This window comes from Octodon degus, unplaced genomic scaffold, assembly GCF_000260255.1.
Source record: "Octodon degus isolate 3935 unplaced genomic scaffold, OctDeg1.0 scaffold00029, whole genome shotgun sequence".
In the NCBI taxonomy this organism is placed as follows: Eukaryota; Metazoa; Chordata; class Mammalia; order Rodentia; family Octodontidae; genus Octodon; species Octodon degus.
The window spans coordinates 6,574,901-6,593,720 of record NW_004524605.1 but is presented as its reverse complement, the minus strand read 5'-3'; the positions used below and the strand labels follow the sequence as shown (position 1 = coordinate 6,593,720).

At 48.5% G+C, this 18,820-nt stretch overlaps 1 protein-coding gene across 5 annotated transcripts in view; it reads right to left on the bottom strand.

Moving 5' to 3' along the window:
- LOC101577003 (proton-coupled amino acid transporter 1) overlaps positions 1-13,801 on the bottom strand; it is a 46,162-nt gene extending 32,361 nt beyond the window's left edge. For 2 of the 5 annotated variants that reach the window (XM_023713184.1, XM_023713187.1), the window contains exon 1: positions 8,273-8,513. In XM_023713184.1, the coding sequence (XP_023568952.1) occupies positions 8,273-8,327 (55 nt within the window). In that variant the 5' untranslated portion in view covers positions 8,328-8,513. Of the gene's footprint in view, positions 1-6,418; positions 6,474-8,272; positions 8,514-13,732 lie in introns of those variants that run through there. The other 3 variants (XM_023713186.1, XM_012514339.2, XM_023713185.1) reach the window with 3 other exon arrangements.
- Between the last annotated feature and the right edge of the window lie 5,019 nt (positions 13,802-18,820).

Sequence of the window (18,820 nt, the reverse complement as noted above, 5' to 3'; positions counted from 1 at the left end):
TCAGACCCAAAAGCTACAACTCTTGTTGCATAGGTCCTGCTTTACCTTGGTCTTAACCATCCAGAAGAAAAGTATAAAAATGAAATATAAGAAGTAAAGCCATGCTGTTACGTTGAGCTGTGGGGGACTCAGGTCATCAATTTGTGACATTGCAAGTGAAGCGGAAGACCCAATACTATTGTGGGCTGCTGGACTCTTTGGAATGTTTTCCTGAGTTTACACACCTATAATATTCAAATAACGGAACTTAACCAAAAAAAGGTATACAGATGAATGTCCATTTTGTATCTGTGTATTCAAAGTGGATGGGATAGATATACAGTTACATTCTCTTAATGAACAGAATGATTTGTTCTAATGGTGTTTGTAAATGGGATGTCAGGTCCGCATCTTGTACAGCAATTAACCACTAAGAAGAATGCATGCAGTGTGTTACTTATCGAAACTGTCCTACCAATTTGATTTGAAACTGTCTCATTGCTATTTGTTTATCAATAAAATTATGGCAAAAAAAAACTTACACCCCCCCCAAAAAAGACAACCTGACACTCAAAATGAGGGAAGGAAAGGTTTATTTAGCTCACAGTTACTGGAGGTTTCAGTCCATACTCAGCTGGCTCCAGGGCAGAGTGGCACATGGCAGAGGGCAGCAGATCATGGAGGCAGCAAACAGCAAGAGAGCAAAAGGAGGGACAGCAACTCAGGCAGCTGGCTGGCCTCTCTCCTCTCCTTATATTGTAATGCAAATTACCTGCCCCAGGGTGGGTGCAGCATCCACACCCACAATAATCCATCACAAACTCTAGAAGCCACCTCATGACTGCAGGAAGCTGTGGGGTCACAACTAGACATGAACCATAACATCTGGTAAAGTCGTAGCCTACAAAAATGGAAGAGAACTCGGTTGCTGAGAAGGAACAGCACATTAGAAAAGATGGTCTGAGGGCCAGGAATACAGCTCAGTGGCAAAAGTGCCTGCCTGGCAAGTACAAGGTCCTGAGTTCAATAATCCCTGGCGCAAAACGAAAGAAAAAAAAAAGGCCAGGTGTGGTGGCGCACACCTGTAATTGCAGCATTTAAGAGGCTGAGGCAGGAGGATAGTTGCAAGTTTGAGACCAGCCTGGGCTACAAGGTAAGCTTGAGGCCAGTCTGAACTGCAGTGAGATCTTGCCTCAAAAAGACAAAAAAAAAAAAAAAAAGCAAGAAAGAAAAGAAAGGATGGCCTGAGAGCATCGCAAGAGCTAACACACCTCTTCTCCACTCTGCGCAGGGCCAAAACTGCAGCAGCGAAAGACTCTGCCTTGAGAAGAAAGCCCGGCACTCCGCAACGGTGGGTCTAGGGCGCGGGTTCCTTGGGCCTGGGTTCACAGTGCTCAGCAACCCAGGCACACAGCCAAGAGAGAAGGAAGCCTGGCTACTGCTCCAATGGGTGGCAGACCTTGGGATCGCCCCCACAACGCCGGTTTTAGGCATAAGTAGAATGCAAGAACTCTACCCAAATTTTGGAAAAAAGGCCTGAAAGGCCAGGCAGTGTGCCCCTGTGCAGGTAGTGGGTGGGAGTGTGAAGCCCAGAGTGCAGCGCAGACCCCAGAAGGGTGAAGCCAGGATATGGATCGGCAGGGCACAGCCAGAGGGAGCGGGTGAGGCCAGCCCCCGGCACACGGCCAGGGTCATGCCCAGCAGCGGGCCACCCAAGCCCTCTGGATTTCACATCTTGCCAGAGATTCATTAATTACGCTGCATGATGGACAGAACTACGGGATTTGACATGTGCGCGCTGAGCTTCGGGCCTGCTTTGGTCCCACTCTTCTCTGTCCCTCTTTTAGGATGGAAATGTTTATCTCGTGCCACTGTATGTTCAAAGTGTTGAACTTTCTTTTCATTCTTACAGGGGCTCCCAGATAAGACTCTGCCTTAAATCTCAGAGGAGATTTTGGCCTTGGATTTTCTACAATGCTGAACCTGTCAGGGCTCCCGGCAACACTTAACGATGGCCTATATGCATTGTGCATCAAGAGATGCATGTGCGTCTTTGGGGGCCAGGAGCAGAAGGTTGGGGCTTATATCTAGATGCCCCCCAAAGTCTCACTCGTGCATAGCCGGGGCTTTGGGGAGGTGACTGCAGCGTGGGCGAGTGGTACTGGGTCGTGAGTGTGGGATACTGGATTCGTCCAAGAAGGGCTCTAGCCGGGAGTGAGACTGCGAAGTGAGGCCTGCTGGGAAGAGACGGGTCCCCGTGGGTGTGCCCAGAACAGCACACAGCCTCCCTCCTCCCCGACCCCTCCTCACTTCCTGCTCCCATGCCATGAACTCTTTCTCCTCTGCCATGACCCTCTGCCACGCCGCCCCAACTTGGAGCCAGCTGACTACAGACTGAAACCTCTACAAAATGTGAGCCAAAATAAACATTCCCTCCTTTCACTTGTAGGTATTAAGTATTTTGTCCCAGCAATGAGAAAGTAGCTAAGATACCCACCAAATGGAACACAGGAAAGACCCCACAGAATCTCACAAGGGAAGTACTTCACAGAAAAGTCAGTAATAGACCCTAATTTGTTTTCTGTTGTTGCCTGGGCAACTAAAGAAAAGAGCCCACTGTCTTAACGGTCCAAGAGTGGGGCACTGTACATACTTAGCCTCTGTGGAGAGTCCCAAGGTTGCATGGCAAAAAACTAGAAAAATCAGTGGGCACATGAGGAAGAGAGATCATGCGGTAAGAGAGATACAAAGGAGGTGCTGGGATCACTCCTTAACAACTCACTCTCACAGTCATCAGTCCATTCTCTTGGAAAGCATGTCAACCCCTCTATGAGGGAGAAGGAAACCCCCAGGGCGTAAGTGCCTCACAGACCCCCACCTCTGAGCACCACTACCTTGGGCACCAAGCCCCACTATGAGTTTTGGTGGGGACAAGCCACATGCAAAATCACAGTAGGATCCGCAAATCTCAGGAAGGACCCTGCCTTGTGCTGCTGCTGGAGAAGGCTTCATTTCCTCAAGTCCTGGAGGAATTCAAGGATAGCATCCAGCTCTGGGCAATCAAACTTAGAAGAGAACCAGGGAGGGAAATCTATGAAGTATCTTTATTAAAAAAAAAAAAAATGCATTTGGTACAGGGCCTCACTATGCAGCTGGGACTTGTTTTCAGCCTCCCCAGCTCTGGGATGACAGGCGTGCGCCACCACACCCAGCCTTGGCGACCAGCTCAGCATACCACCAGGTGGGGCCAGCATCGCAAGTGGTGCCTGGAACCAAACCCCGGTCCCTGTGCTTGCCTAAACAGGCACTTAGTCCGTCTATGAATTATCTTAACGCAAGAAGCTGAAAACTTCTTGCTACACAGGCAGAAGCTAGTGAGTTAGTTCATAAGCCAGCCAGGGGCCTGGGTTCTAAGCCTGCCTCCACCGCCAGTTCGCTGTAACTGTGGACAGTTTTCTTTGTGTAGAATGCTCACAAATGTGAGGGAGAAAAGGGTGGAGCGTGTGGACTAAATACCGCCCAGCTCCTCTCCAGTACTAATGTTACAGAAACTAATGAAGGCGCTCACACAAACAACAGCCAGCGTTGTCTCTTCCAACATACAAAATCACCCGAGCATGAGAACCTTGCAAGTGAATCCTCTGTGCTCTGCAGTTCCCGTTCCTCCCATCAATCAAGAAACCAGTGACGCATATTCAGTACAGATGCTGAGTGTATTTCAAACACTGTAAAGAGTCTGGCTTATGTCATATATAAATACCCAACTTAACCACATGAGAAAGTTGCTAAGAAAATACAAACCCTGTAATCTGTTAATCTAAAAGGTCATCCCTAACAGCAAATTCTAGGCAGGTGACTTAGCAACCCTGTGCCAATTGAAAAAACGAAAAAAAGCTACTTAGGGGCTTTGTTTACTGATAAGCTTAAAGCAAGTCAATAATAATAGATGCCATTTAAGGAACCAGAAGCCTAGGTTCCATCAGGAAGGGGGAGAGCTAAGTAGGGGACATTATGTTCTGCCGGGGCAGCACACCATAATAAGGGACAACAGCAGCTGGTAAGTCCAGGGTCCAGGTTGCATCAGCGCCAGGCAGCAGGGGCAGGGGGACAACGGAGTCTGAAATGGTTGTAGGCACTGATAATCAGGTTCAGCCCTATCAGTTAGGAGACCCGGCCAAGGAGATGGCTCGGCAGCGTGAGCGCCCGTCTGGCAAGCACAACGTTGAGTTTGATCCCTGGTACCAAAAGCAAAACCTGTCTCTAAAGGTCATTCTATGGATTAGACTTGTTCTTTGGGGTGGGAGTGAAGGATCATCACTCTATCTGGCTAGCTAAAGGCAGTCGTACAAACGCAACAGATAGGGCCGGGGAAAAGCACGTGTTGTCCCTGGCAAAGTCAAAGCAGAAGCCCTTTCCCAGAGCTGGTCTGCATGCATCCAAACATCGGAGAGGCAGCCGGCCCCTTCTGCGTGCTTTCTGGTGACCAAGGCCATCTCTTTCTGTTCACTGACCCAATATATTTCCCTCTTTCAATACACACGCGACCTCTGGATGTGTTGGCGGGAAAGTTTCTCTCCCGTCTACAAAACGCATCCTCCTCAGCCTCTCAGCCTCGTACCACAAGTGAGCAGGAGCAACTGACAACGCATGTAAATGTGTTCACACACGCCCTGTCGGGGTTCAAAAAAATCGGTATTAAGTTTATAGAGGGGAGGAATTTTTAAGAATTCTGTAGTGAGGGGGCCGGGGAGATGGCTCAGTGGAATAAGCGCTTCCCTGGAAAGCGCCAAGGGCCTGAGTTCAATCCCCAGTTCTGCCAAGAAAAAAAAAAAAAAAATAGAATTCTGTAGTGAGGGCCAGCAAGATAGTTCAGCGGACTAAGCGCCTGCTTTAGCAAGCTCAGGGACCAGGGTTCGATCCCTAGTTCTGCATGCCACAGTGGCCTGCCCCGGGTGTGCCGAGTTGGCCACAGAGTCCAGGCGTGGTGGCGCACACCCGTAATCCCAGCACTGGGGAGGCTGAAAGCAGGAGGATCACTACAAGCCCCAGATGCATAGTGAGACCCTGTACCAAATACATAAAAAAAAAAAAAAAAAGAATTGTGGAGTGATATTTTTAAGGAAAAGACAAATACTTTTCTGAAATTCAAACACCATTTTCATTTTAAGACAGTATGGTCCAAAAGGTTCAAGAAAACAACCTACCCACAAAGGAGTTGTACATTCCAAGCCCCATTACTATTTTATTATTCTGGTATCAAATTAAGAGACCTGCCTTAGATGCTAAATAAACTCTATTTTTAATGACTGAGTTTATTCAAAATAAAGGCAGAATAAGACTCAAGAAATGCTAACATATTCTAAAGTTGTACCATGAAATCTGGTTATCCAAATCTGAAATGCCTACACACTGGATTTCAATGACTTGGTACAAAAAAATTGTAACCTATCTCATGACTTTGTAATTTTGTACTCTATATGTTGAAATGATAATACCTTGGAATATCCTTGAAAAAGATTAAAATGAAAAAAAAAAAAAAGCCAAGAAAAATCAGAGGCTTCTGGACCCAACCTGATTCCAGGTCACACTTCTAGGAGCATTTTATTTTTAGCCAGCTTTCCAGGTGATGTAACTATAGGTCGGTTTATATAAGGCACTACCAAAAAAACCAAAAGAGGACGGGTACACCTCAGGCCTCGCCACCTACCACAGGCCGCACACTGGTGATCTCTGCGAGCTAAAGTGCTGTCCATTATTCTGAAACAATTATCCTGAGCTGGAATGTACTTAGTGATATTTTTAAGGAAGAGACAGGCCCTGAATGGCAGCTGCTGAGAAGACAGACACCTCACTTTGTACCTACAGTCACCGTCCCAAAGGCCAGTAGGGGCTAGGGCCTCAGGTGACCTTAGAGAACAGCAGCAAGGCCACTCCACACATACTCTCGTCCCCACTGCTGGGATGCCACAGACAGGCTGGCCACAGCCCGGCTGGCCACCTGCGGCCTGCAGGGAGGGAAGTGCGAGCAGATGACTTCTATCCACATCAGTTGTTTTCCAAAGCACCACCCAGGGTTCCATTAAAGCCACCCCCAAAGCACAATCCCAGACTCAAGACTCCGGCCTGGACTGGCTTCGGGCCAGGGCAGGCCCAGGGCAGCCGCTGACCTCAGCGGGTCTGGAATGGCAGCTGCTGAGAACACAGACACCTCACTTTGTACCTACAGTCACAATCCCAAAGGCCAGGAAGGGTTAGGACCTCAGGTGACCTTAGAGAAGATCCTGCTGTAGCTCCCTAATTAAAGGAAAAACCAAAGCCCACCAAGAGAGACTGTCCCACCCAGGCCTCAGCTGGTGAAAGGAAACTATTCTGACACACTCTGAAGGCCCCATTCAGGGGACCCTACGCTTACTACACACAAGTCCAATTCTGTGCTTACCTTGGGACGGTCTGGCTACACGAGGGCAGTACAGGGGATTCTCCCAAGCCCTGGACTGTGGGTGAACAGACTCAGCAAGCATTTCTTAATGGGAAGGAGAAACCTGCCCCAAGTGTTAGCAGCATTAATCAGTAACACCCTTCTGGAAGGGTTATCAGTGCCAGGCCAGCAAAAGTATAAACAAGAGACAGCTCACCCAGCCAAGGGGCAGGATGTCACTTCAGGGCAGGGGAAAGAAGAAATGTACCATTAGACGCCTTTAGCACCTGGCCCTTGAGATGAGAAGTAGCGAAAGAACTGAGGCCTTCATGGTGCAGGGGAATCAACAAGGGAAGGCTTAGAGCTACCGGGCCAATCTTCTGCTGGACACAGCTCTTCGATCTGCAGCATCCCAAGGTGACCCAGAGCTCTGTCCAGGCTCTGTGTTCCCTTGCAGGAGATAACTAATTCTTTAAAAGTCATTGATTGTGCTCACCCCAAAACCACTTCCCTTCTGGCATTTCTGTTGCTATTCCTAGTTCCAGTGGCCTCTGTAATGTCAGAGAGCAAATGGAGGCCTCTTCCTCACACAGCTTTGGGAATAGACAGAAACAGCACTGAGCACTTTGGACAGCCAAGGGGATAAGGCTGAATGAGCTGCTACATGGTTGAAAGAGAAAATAAGGACTCAAGAGCACAGGCAATTATGAAGGACACAGCCAGAAAACAGGAGCCCATGAATTAACTGCCACCAAGCAGTATCTGCTGCACACCTTCTCTTAGCTTTTGACTTTGAGAACACCTTTAAAGAAAAGTATACCACATGAGAGTAATTCTGGAAACTAGGCAGCACCAGAAACTAGACAAAAGTCCAACGAGGGCCCTGGTCACAGAAGACAAATGACATCTGGCTGTCAGTATTCAGCTTTGACATACTGGGGGGGTGGTCTCTCATCAAATAGTCGGTAGAGGAAAGAGCTTTCTGGGCAAGTGAACGAAGCCTTGTGGCACTGCAGGCTGGTACTTAATGTGTACAGAAAGAAAGCTTAATTACTCGGGATAAAAAAAGAAAAGACCTAGATACAGAGGTCAGCGTTGGAGAGAGGAATTGCACCCAGGGGAGGACGGGTGTCACCTAAGGAGCTGAGTGACAGAGCCACAACAAATCTCCTGAATCCACGTCCCCTTTCTTTCCACTATGTCCTGCTATCTTATTTCAACAAGCCTCAAAGAAGCGCAGCAGAGCCACATAAATCGGCCAAGATACAGAAGAGAATAAAGCAGAGGTTTTTCCATTCTCCGCCAGCGCCCGGGTTGTCCTCCACCACTGCCCAGTCGAGGGCATGCTCCAAATCATATTTCCTATTTTTCACAGATTCACATAAAACTGCAGGGCACTCAGCAACCACGCCGACAGAACGATGAGTTCGCAGAAAAAAATCGCGCACAAACAGGGAGCCACGCCCAGAGCCAATCTCCCGAGGCGTGGGCAAGGCAGAGCTCCGGGAGCCGCGGACTAGCAGCAGCGGCTGCACCGGCGCCTTTCGCACCGCCAGTCCTCGGGCGGCGGCGTGGGGAAGGCAGGCGGCTGCGACAGCACTGGGACACCGGGCGTCCAGCCACTCTGATGACCTCGAGCAACCCCGGGGCCAGGGCTGCCCGGACCTCGGTTTCCCCTGCCGTCCGAGGAAGGTGTTGCACCTGATGGCTTCCCTGGTTCTTGCAGGTCTGGTACAGGGACCTGAAGTCCCATTTCTAGCAAGTCTGGGGCACGGCTCCCGGGGGCCGCGAGGGGAGTCCGCCCGAGGGAGGAGCCGCTTTGCGGAGCTTGGAAGAAGCCAGAGCTGGTGGGCTGGGGGTCGGCCGATTCCCCACCTGTCAAACGGGAGGGAAGCCACCGACCCGCCGAGCGGGTCCCTGCCGAGAGCATCCGCCGCGCCGGGAGGGCGGTGGGGGCCCTGCGATGCCGCGCCCCGCGGCAGGGGGCAGCGCGGGCACTCACCGCCTGGATTCCGGCTCCGGCTCCGGCTCCGGCTCCGGGTGCTGCTTCCGCACAGCCCGGCCGGTCAGCTCAGCGTAGGATCCTTCCCATCCTTTCGGCCGCTCCGCAGCCGCTTCCGGGCCCTGTCACGTGACGCGAAGCCCGGGCCGAGGTCACGTGCTGTCGCGCTCGGCCTCGGGTCCCACTCCATCTTCTGCGCCGCTGCACCATCTAGCGGCCTACTGCTGCAACTGCAGGAAGGACCGCGTTTTGGGGAACCGAGGGCTGGAACTAGGAAGGGAAAACTTCACCTACGGGGATTGGGCAGACTCCACCAAGTGGTGGTTCGTTGTTTGTTTTTTTTTTCTCCTGGTTTTATTTTTTTTTAAATTTTTTTCCATTGTCCTTTTTTTTTTATAAGAGTGGTGGGTTTTTAAAATATTCATAATTTTTGCACGTGCTTTATTTCCCATATCTCAACGAGCACGTATTGCTTTATTTATTTATTTATTTATTTGGTGATACCAGGGATTGAACTCAGGACCTTGCACTTGCCAGGCAAGCACTTATTCCATTGAGCTATCTCCCCAGACCCCGTTATCTCCCCAGCTCCCCGTATTGCTTTTATGACCGGGAATATACATATCATTTATGGTTGCTACTAGAAATGGGAATTTCAGGTAGAGCCACACTTATTTTTCAAATGATAAGTGATTTTTAAATAGATTACAACATTTCAGTATGGTTGAGTGGTATGGATTATCAGGGCTTCTCTTTCTGCAGATTTTTCTTTGAAATTATGCAAAAAATAGACTTCACGTCAAAGGACACAAACGTCATTATTGATAACAGTAACTCACCACTGGTGGTAGCAGTTATATGTGTATATATAGGTACCCAAAGTGCTGACGCTTCAGTGCATACAGCAAATATTCATGGGCATACAGGAAAAACTAAATGTGATTCAACCAGTAGAAAACCCTACATTTCACAATGGATAGATCGACCAGACAAAAAATTAGTAAGGAAATACTGGACACGAACTGCACCTTAGACCAAAGGAACCAAACAGTGATGCAGCTTCGGTACAAAGAGGAGGGCGTGCATTTATTGCTTGTATGTGTAATGCAATGCTAGGACAAAAGACAAGCAAAAGTGCGAAACTAATGCTCCTCTTTCACCTCGCTGTACTCCCCACTTGTCTCTTCTTTGCTCTCAATATCCGGGCACCTACCTTGAGACCGTCAATCTCTTGGGAGGTATGCTAAGAGGCCCTGATGTATGTTAACTTACGCAGGTTAAATATAATCCCTAGTGTTAGGGGTTGAATCCAGGGCCTTCACACGGAGCTACATCCCCAGCCCCCCCCCCTTGTTTGTTTTTTGTTTTGTTTTGTTTTTGTTCGTTTTTGAGCCACGCTCTCCCTAAGTCCCTAAGCTGCCCAGGCTGGACTTGAACTTGCAGCCTACCTCCAGGAAAGCTAGGACGCAGACAAGCAGCAGGCACCATGCCCCGCCCCACTCTCCCCAGTATCCAAAAAGCAATGTCATTGTTCTCACTCAGGGAACTCTGTGGGTGGTTTGAATAATTAGAGAAGATAAAACTGCTATTAAGAGGGCAGACAACATCAGAACAGCCGGTGCTGGTGGCTCTGGAGGAAGCGTTCTGTAAAGTAAATGAGCCAGAGCATCCATTAAAGGAGGATGTCCCGAGGGGAGCAAACCAGCTGTAGTCCCTGGGGACAGTGCTGCTGCTGCTGCTGCTGCTGCTGCTGCTGCTGCTGCTGCTGCTGCTGCTGCTGCCAGACCCATGAGACTGCAAGGTGCCTCTGCCCCAAACATTTGGACTCTTACTGATGTTTGATGGTATGAAAGGAAGTAATGATGATAACCCATTTCACCAAAGTATTTGGGGAGTAAACAAAATATCCAGAAGAAATCTTTTTTTTTTAAAGAATAAAGAATTATATACTTGTTTTGTTTACACATAAGTCCAAAAATCTCACCATATACAACCTTGAAGAGAACAGTCCCACAATATTCCTTTTCCTTTCTCTTGCTTTCATTCACCACCCCCTTATTTTTGAGCAACCATCTACCTGAGAAACTCCATAGCAGCCACTGGAATGTCACAACAAGCAGGCCCTATTCAGAAGACCAGAATGACAGGCACTCCAAGCATGAAACTACTATTACAGATTACCATCTGCAGTGCAGTATCTTAGTTCACAGGTATCAGAATATATAGTTAGTCAGGGTGAGAATCTTTCCAATTTACGGCTAGATTCAAAAATCTTCTGAAGATGCTCAGGATCATTGCCTTACCCATCTTCTACATATAACTGTATGGCTTGACACTGTCATTTTTCTTAGCTCTTCTTTACCTCTTGATTAGTTAGTCCTTGAGATCCTGCTTTCCTTTTACTTGTATTATATCTTTCTATTTGTATTTCTTCTTTGGAGTTCTTATCCTAGGGAGATTATACGATATTTACACATGCGTGTCTGGTTTATTTCACTTACGACTATATGTTTAAGTGGCATCCACTTCAATATAAAGGCTTCGAGTTTATCATTCTTTTTTTTCAAAATTTTATTGATAAATAGCAATGAGACAGTTTCAAATCAAATCGGAAGTACAGTTTCAACAAATAATACACTGCATATATTCTTCTTAGTGGTTAATTGCTGTACAAGATGCGGACTTCAGAAGAAATCTATTAAAAAGATCAATTGACATGTGCAATCTCAGGTCCCAGGAAAAGGTGTGGAAGCCAGCTGAGCTAAGCTAGTCAAGATCTGATCCTTCCTGTGATCAAACAGGACTGCTGTGCCACCGGCACCAAAGCGCTCAGGACTGAAAGACTGCACAAGAGGGGACACATTCTGTAGGGACACAGGTCTGGGGGGTCGCGTGTGAGAGGGGTTGGAAGGAATGCACCACTGGGACGTCTGCATTCACCTACAGACAGGGCCAGGGCGGTAGGAGCCTTGTCACACGTGGATAAGATCCCAGCCACATGCCTCTCCTTGGGACCACGCTGCTTACCCAGGAGTAGATCGGAGTGGAGACCTGAAACATATTTCCTTAAGAACATTGCCCAGTGGTGTGAGAGTGCCAATGGGGTACCTTAAACGGCTCATAGGTCATAGGGGTGCTGAGACATTGGTGTCTTAGTGCCTTGGGGAATCCGGGTGAGTCTTACAGTGCTGGTGCTTCTGAGAATGTTACCTCTAATCATGAGCCACACTAGTTCTTTTATCCCAAGGACCTTCAAAAACGTTAACATTTTCTGCACATTATAATGTGGACAAAATGAGGAAGCAGTAGACAGGTGAGGTGTTCTCACCATTTTTTGTTCACCGAGACACTTAGGAGAATGAGAGGGGACGCACAAAGATTTCTCATAGGAGCATAATGAAACTGTCCCAAATAACCTAGGGATGCATTGTGTAGGAACTGGAATGATGCCCCCGGAGATGCCCGCAGGGCTCCAGGGTATGCCACCAGATGGCCAGAGAGACCTCTGCGGTGCAGAGGAATTACGGTAGGCAATTATTTGCATGTGTTTATTGTGGACAAGGATATTTATCGGAGGGTCAGAGAGAAGAGAGGTGCTCTCCTACTGTCTTTGAAGATAGAATTGAATGCCCGTGTCCTCTAGAAGCTAGGAAAGAAAAAAAAAAAAAGGTCTTGCCTTGAGTTTCCAGAAAGGGAACAGCTCAGCCAATACCTGAGTTTAGAACTCCTCACTTCTAGAACCATAAAAAAAAAAAAAAAAAAAAATGTGTTTTAGTTCATACATTTGTAATCATTTGTGAAAGCAGGAATAGAAAAAAAAAAAAAAACCCACCACTTAGAATTGATAATAAATTTGACTTTATATAATTTTTAAAGTTAGACAAGTAAGCAATGAAGTACTAAAACCATAATTATACTGAGAAGTTAAACAGGGGTGGTTGACAGGTATAAATATGCGCGTGACATAAACTGCTAACTTCTGAGATGTAAGGATCTTAGACAGAGTGCTACAGTTTACGTCTGGGTGTTCCCCAAAGCTCATGCGCTTACAGGTGGCGCTTCGGGGGGGTGCGTGGAGCCGCGGCACGTAATGCTCATCCCTGGGTCAGTCCACCGGTGGGTTGATGGCGGGGTGTGACGTTGGGAGGAGAACCCTGCGGGCAAGCGGAGGGCCGCTGTGGCCGTGGCCTCGGTGGCCAGCGTCCCTCCTCTTCCCTTGAGCCCTTGCTGCTTCCTGCCCACTGCACCCTGGCCTGCTCTTCCTCTGCCGTGCCCCTGTGCCTTGGAAGTGCTGACTATGGACGGAAGCCTCGACAAACTGTGAGCTGAAATAATCTTCTCCTCCTTCAACTAGTGATTGTTGTGTTTTGTCCTAGCAAGGAGAAAGTGACTAAGAGATGGAGAACTAAAAGGCTAAAATAAGGTTCGGCCAGATAGCCCAGCGGACTAAAGCGCCTGCTTAGGCAGAGCTCAGCAGCTGGGGTTCGAGCCTGGGGCCTGCCGTGCCAGCCTTAACCCCGGGGCGCGCTGAGACGGCGATTGAGACTGGGTGTGGTGGTGTGCGCCTGTAATCCCAGCGCTTGGGAGGCTGAAAGCAGGAGGATTGCTATGAGTCTGATTTGTGTATCGACACTCTGTACTAAATACATTAAAAAACAAAAAAGCTAAAATAAAACACTGATTACACAAAACCAAAAGCATGGCGCCAGCAGGAGAAACTTTCACGAGCCATAAGCAGACCATCACTTATTATAAACCCCTTGCTATCTTAGTTACTTTTCTCAAAGCTGAGACAAAATTCCAATGCCCACATGTTAAAGGAAGAAAGGTTTATTTTTGCTCAGTTTGTAGAGGTTCCAGTCCATAGTCAACGGGCTCCAAGAGGGACATCACAGAGGAGAAAGAGTTCATGGCACAGCAGGCAGAAGGCAGAAAGTAGCAAGCAGCAGCAGAAACAGTAGCAGTGGCGGCGGCAGAGGCAGCACCCTGCCTTCCATCTTTCCTTTTATATTCCATGCAAGCTACAAGCCTATTAATTGGTGTCACCCACACCCGGGGTGAGGCTTCCATTATCCACACCCTTCATCCCAGCATCACACTCATATGTCTATATGCATACAGCCTAATCCAGCTACCTTCAAAATTCCCCACCTATCACCAAGTGAGGCTTTGGGGGGGCATATAGATATAGGCCATAACACTTGGGTAAAACCATTTCTACTTTACCCATTGGCTTGTGTTTTTAAATAGGAAGGTTAATTGTAAAGTAAAGTTTGCTTTGGGAGACCTTCCGCAAGCTGATCGATTCTCTAGAGCTCTAGCCTCCACCTCACCTGAAACGTGTTTACAGCCTCTGTCCCTCCCAGGACTGTTTCTTCACCGCGTATTCAGCCCACAGCTTCCTTACTCTTAGCTGTGGCCCAAGTCCTAGCCACCTGGCAGTTCCACTGGACAGTGTCGGGGCGGCAGCACAAGAGGAGGACTAGGCCCAGGATGCATCAGGCCAAGCAGTTTCAGTGATCTAGAGCAAATCCTCAAGTGAGTGCCCAACCTGGCCTTTACCTCACAATGGTAACCAAGGGCCTGGTGTGCGAGGACGAGAGCAGAGCCCCCTGCTGCTGCCAGACAAGCACCCAAGTAGAGGCCAAAAGGAAAGGCCAAGCCTAGCTCTGCCCCCTACTAGCAAGTGCCATTCAGCCTGGGCCCCAACTCCCCATGGATGACGTGAGTAGAAGGAAGTGCATCTCACAAGTCTTCCAGCCTGAGGAGCCTTCTTTTTGCAAAGGTGATGGGGTGGGTCCTAGGTAAGACATAGAATCATGCTAGAATTTTTTTTTTTTTTCAGTATTGGGACTCGAACTCTGGACCTTGCACTTGCCAGGTAGGTACTTAAGCCACCGAGCTATGTACCTGGCCCTAGAACATTCTTGAGAGTTTGAGATGGTCCACTGCAACCCCGTCACAAAACGATGGGAAACTGAGCCCCCCAGGCAAAGGTTCAAGGTCATGCTTGGTAATGAGTATGAGAACCTACAGCGTCTCCTGTGGCCCCTCACTGAGGCCTTAGGGCTCCTGGGTTACAGTGGGTTTTGTGGTTGGGTGGGAAGTTGTGACCCTTCATTGGATAATGAGAGGCCCTGGCCACAATTTGCCACGTGAAAGTACAGGAGGGTGGATGTGCCGAGTTAGCCCTAACACATTGGCTTCCGGCTCCTCCCTTCTGACTCCGGGACGGTTGAGGCTGCAAAGAGCGGCATACAAGCAGTGCTCTTTCAGAGCAAAGTTCACAGGCAGGAGAAATGGGTCTAAGGTGAGGTGCTCGCGTCTGGGCTTGTCGACCCAGGGTAGTGCTTGGCTGGAGCAGAGCACGGCAGAAGGTTCTGGGCATGTGGCACAGCGCGCTCGCTCTCAGAACTCTCCGACTGTGTGTGGGCAAGCTGTGCGTGCAAACTGCAGGCCAAGTGTATGTGCTGCAATAAGCATTTTCAAAGGCGTCTCAGAAAGACTGAGGCATCGGCCCACGCACAGCAGACGCTCGGGGCCTCGCAGCAGGGCACTGGTGAGTTTTTACATGAGTGTTATCATATGAGCTTCCTATGGGTAGAATTTTCCTGCTAACTCTATCCTTTTTGCATGTGATCTTTCTGTGTCCTTACATTTTAAATGTCATCTATAAATGTTATCTTGATTTTTTTTTTTTTTTTTTTAATGAGACAGGGTCTTGCTGTATAGTGCAGGCTGGCCTTGAGCTCACTCTGTAGCCCAGGCTGGCCTTGAACTTGCACGGATTCTCCTTCCTGAGCCTCCTAAGTGCTGGGATTACAAACATGCATCACTATGTCCAGCTTATTTTGATACTTTAAAAATACTCTGTTGTCAGGCTGGGGATATAGCTAGGGGCATAACTGCCTGCCTGACAAGCACAAGGTCCTGAGTTCGACCCCTGGTACAAAAACAAAATATTCTGTTTCCACCTATTGCAGCAACACGTTTGCAGTCATATCTGCCTTCTACTTATTGTGCTGATATTTTGTCCTTTCATATTTTTTTTATTTTTCCCCCTTATTCTATTTTATCCTCTACTGGTTTGGAAGTGACATACTTTATTTCTAGTATCTAGCTGTTAGCCTAGTAATTACCATGTACACTTAAATTGGCTAATGAGAAATTAAGCAACACCTTGCTCTCCTTTCAGAAAACGTGTGCTTCCCATCTCCATCCCCAGCCCGGCTTGCGCACCGCTGATGTCATAGTTTAGGTCTCTTTTTCTTGGGCTTTGACACGTGATTCCTAGAGTCAGGACTTACCCACAGGCCTTCCTCGCTTGGGTCTCCCTTTCCTTCTGCTTATGGGACTTTGCATCTGCATATGGACTTCAGAGCTTCTAGCCCGCTGTGATGGCTCAGGTCAGTGATTTCAGCACTGTGGGAGGCCGAGCCGCAGTATTACAATTTCAAGTGCAGCCTGGGCCACGAAGTGGCTTAACAAGACCTTGTCTCAAAATTAAAAAAATAAAAAAGGACTGGGGGCCAAGGTCCTGAATTCAGTCCCCAGTAGCGCGCGCGCGCGCACACACACACACACACACACCCCTAAAACTTCCTTTAGTGAGGGTCTCCCTAGTTTTGCTTGTCTGAGACGTTTTCCTTGTATGCTTTCTAAAAGAGTACTTTACCTCTCTCGCACTGCAAGTCTGTCGTTGGCCCTATCTTGTGGCTTCCTCGGTTGCTGTTAGAGATACTGCCGTCAGCCCCAGCCAGCTCTTCCTGTTTTCCTTTCAAAGCATTCTCTGCGCAACGCTTTTGAATGTGACCCCCTCCCCCCCCCAACACCACACACGCTAGCGTTAAGACCTCTTTAATGTTCTGCGGTTTCTTTATGAAGTGTCCAGACATGTGTGGCCTTTTATTTATCCCGCTTGGGACTCACTGGGCTTCTTGAATCTGTAGGTTGATGGTGTTTATCATTTCTGGAAAATTCCCAACTCTTATCTCTTCAAGCATTTATTCTGCTGTACTCTCTTTCCCTTCTAGGAAACGATTCATGGTTGTCTTTTCTTTTAAAAAACAAACTGCATTAAATTTTATTTATGTATTTATTTTTATTTTTAATAGAGTCTCCCTATGCAGGTAGTGATCCTCCTGTCTCGGCCTCCCCAGCGCTGGGATGTTTTCCTTGTGTGTTTTCTTACAGAGTACTTTACCTGGTGGCATGAGCCACCATGCCCGGATTGGGGATTGAACTCAGGTCCTTGCACTTGCCAGGCAGGCACTTAGACCGCTGAGCTACCACCCCAGCCCCTCACAGTCGTCTTGGTGAGATCTGGCTGGCAACAAATAACCCCAGATTTGGGGCGCAGCCACCCAACCCTCCTTGCTCACGGATCTGGAGGGAGACTGGAAGTGACGGTCAGGGGGCCGGTGATGTCGCTGTGAAGCGCACGCCCCCTGCAGGTAGCTCTCTTCCTGTGGCGTCCTTCCTTGCAGGACGCAGCAGCTCGCAGAAAGCACGCTCTCCTGTTTCTTTTCCTAAGGACACCGATCTCAGCGGTGAAAATTCCAGCCCGGTGACCTGTCTTCTCCTAAAGGTTCCGCCTCCTAACGGACTAACTGGGAGTCAGAATTTCGGCATGTGAGCTCCAGGGGGACACAGACTCGTAATCCACAGCAGGTGCGTGTGGGTCCCGCACACTATGCTCTTGAGGCTACACGGTCTCTCGGGCCTCGCACCCCTTGGTCTCTCTGTGCGCCATTCTGCATCTCTTTCCCAGGTCTAACTTCTTGGCCGCAAAGTCTCCCCCGACAGTGTCTAATTTCCTGCTAAGTTCGTCCACCAAGATTTTTTTTTAATTATTTATTTGTGTGTGTGTGTGTGTGTGTGTGTGTGTGTGTGTGTGTGTCCAGCTCAGCCCACCAGGGGGCGGGGCTGGCTGGCATGTGGTGCTGGGGGATTGAACCGCGGTCCCTGTGCTTTGCCAAGCTTGCTCCAAGTAGGTGCTTTAGACCACTGCGCCATCTCACCAGCCCCTCCACCGAGATTTTGATGTGAATTCTACTTTTCCTTTCTAGAAGCTCTATTTGGCTTTCTTTCAGATCTACCCAGTCGTTCCTCACAGTGTCTTGCTACCTGCCTATTATTCGCTTATTCCTTTGGCGCAGTACAGGGGGTGGGATCCGGGTCCGTGTTCCCGGTAGGCAAGCACTCTACCGCTGAGCTACACCCCCCACAGGCACACCTATCTATTTAAACTTTATTTAACTTTTATGTTCCTTGGAATTTTACTCCTGGAAGGTTTTCAAACTATGAGATGAAGGTGGAATTCCTTCTAGGAAAAAAAAAAAAAAAACTATTTGCCTACCAATCTAGGAGCACGTAAACCAAATGCACAGCTTTTCAGGTATCTTGAGCCACCTGGTAGATAGATTTTGGCTGCAGAACTGAGGGAGAGTTGGTCTCATTCAGCACTTTAGACACGAGTGGACTCTGTCTCTAAGCAGAATGTTCAAGAAGTCATTTTCCTTCAAAGGCCCCTGAGGGGAAGCTGGGGAGACATACAGGGTGCAAAGAGGGCAGATGTTAATTTCTTGGTAATTTGCTCTTATGATGAAGAAGTGCCAGGCTCACCAGCAGGCAGGACAATATGCTGTTGGAACCACTCGCTGTCTCTCATTCTGAGTGCCCCCGAGGGCCAGGGTCACAGGGCTGGCAGATGCCCTGGGCACAAAAGCTGGAGTAGATCTGCACCTGTGGCTCTGCATTCTGGTCTACGTGGGCTGAGAGATTCCTACCTAGACATTCCAAGCTCTCTCCCCTTGATAATGTTAAGAATCTTAAAAAACACATGATTCATGTGTCTTTGTTATTTTCAGCCTAGCCTGCCATCCTTCCGTGGCAGTAGTAATGGTAATAAGTGCTTGAAAAATCTTGGGCTGGGGAGACAGCTCAGCAGTCTAAGCGCCTGCCTGGCTAGCACAAGGATCTTCAGTCTTCGATCCCCAATACCACATGCCGACCAGCCCCAAAACCATGGGCATCCGTGCCAGCCCTGAAACTGCATGGCAGCACACTCCTGTAATTCCAGTGCTGGGGAAGCTGAGACAGGAGGATCACTATGAATCTGAGCTGTGTGGTGACATCCTGTACCAAATAAACAAATAAAGTATTTTTAAAAATCTAGACTGAGTCTCAGAAATGTGAACCACCAGGGGCTGGAAATACAGCTCAGCAGCATAAGCACCTGCCTGGCAAGCTCAAGGTCCTGAGTTTTATCCCCAGTACCACAAAGGAAGAAGAAGGAGAAGAAGAAGAAGAAGAAGAAGAAGAAGGAGAAGAAGAAGAAGAAGAAGAAGAAGAAGAAGAAGAAGAAGAAGAAGAAGAAGAAGAAGAAGAAGAAGAAGAAGAAGAAGAAGAGGAGGAGGAGG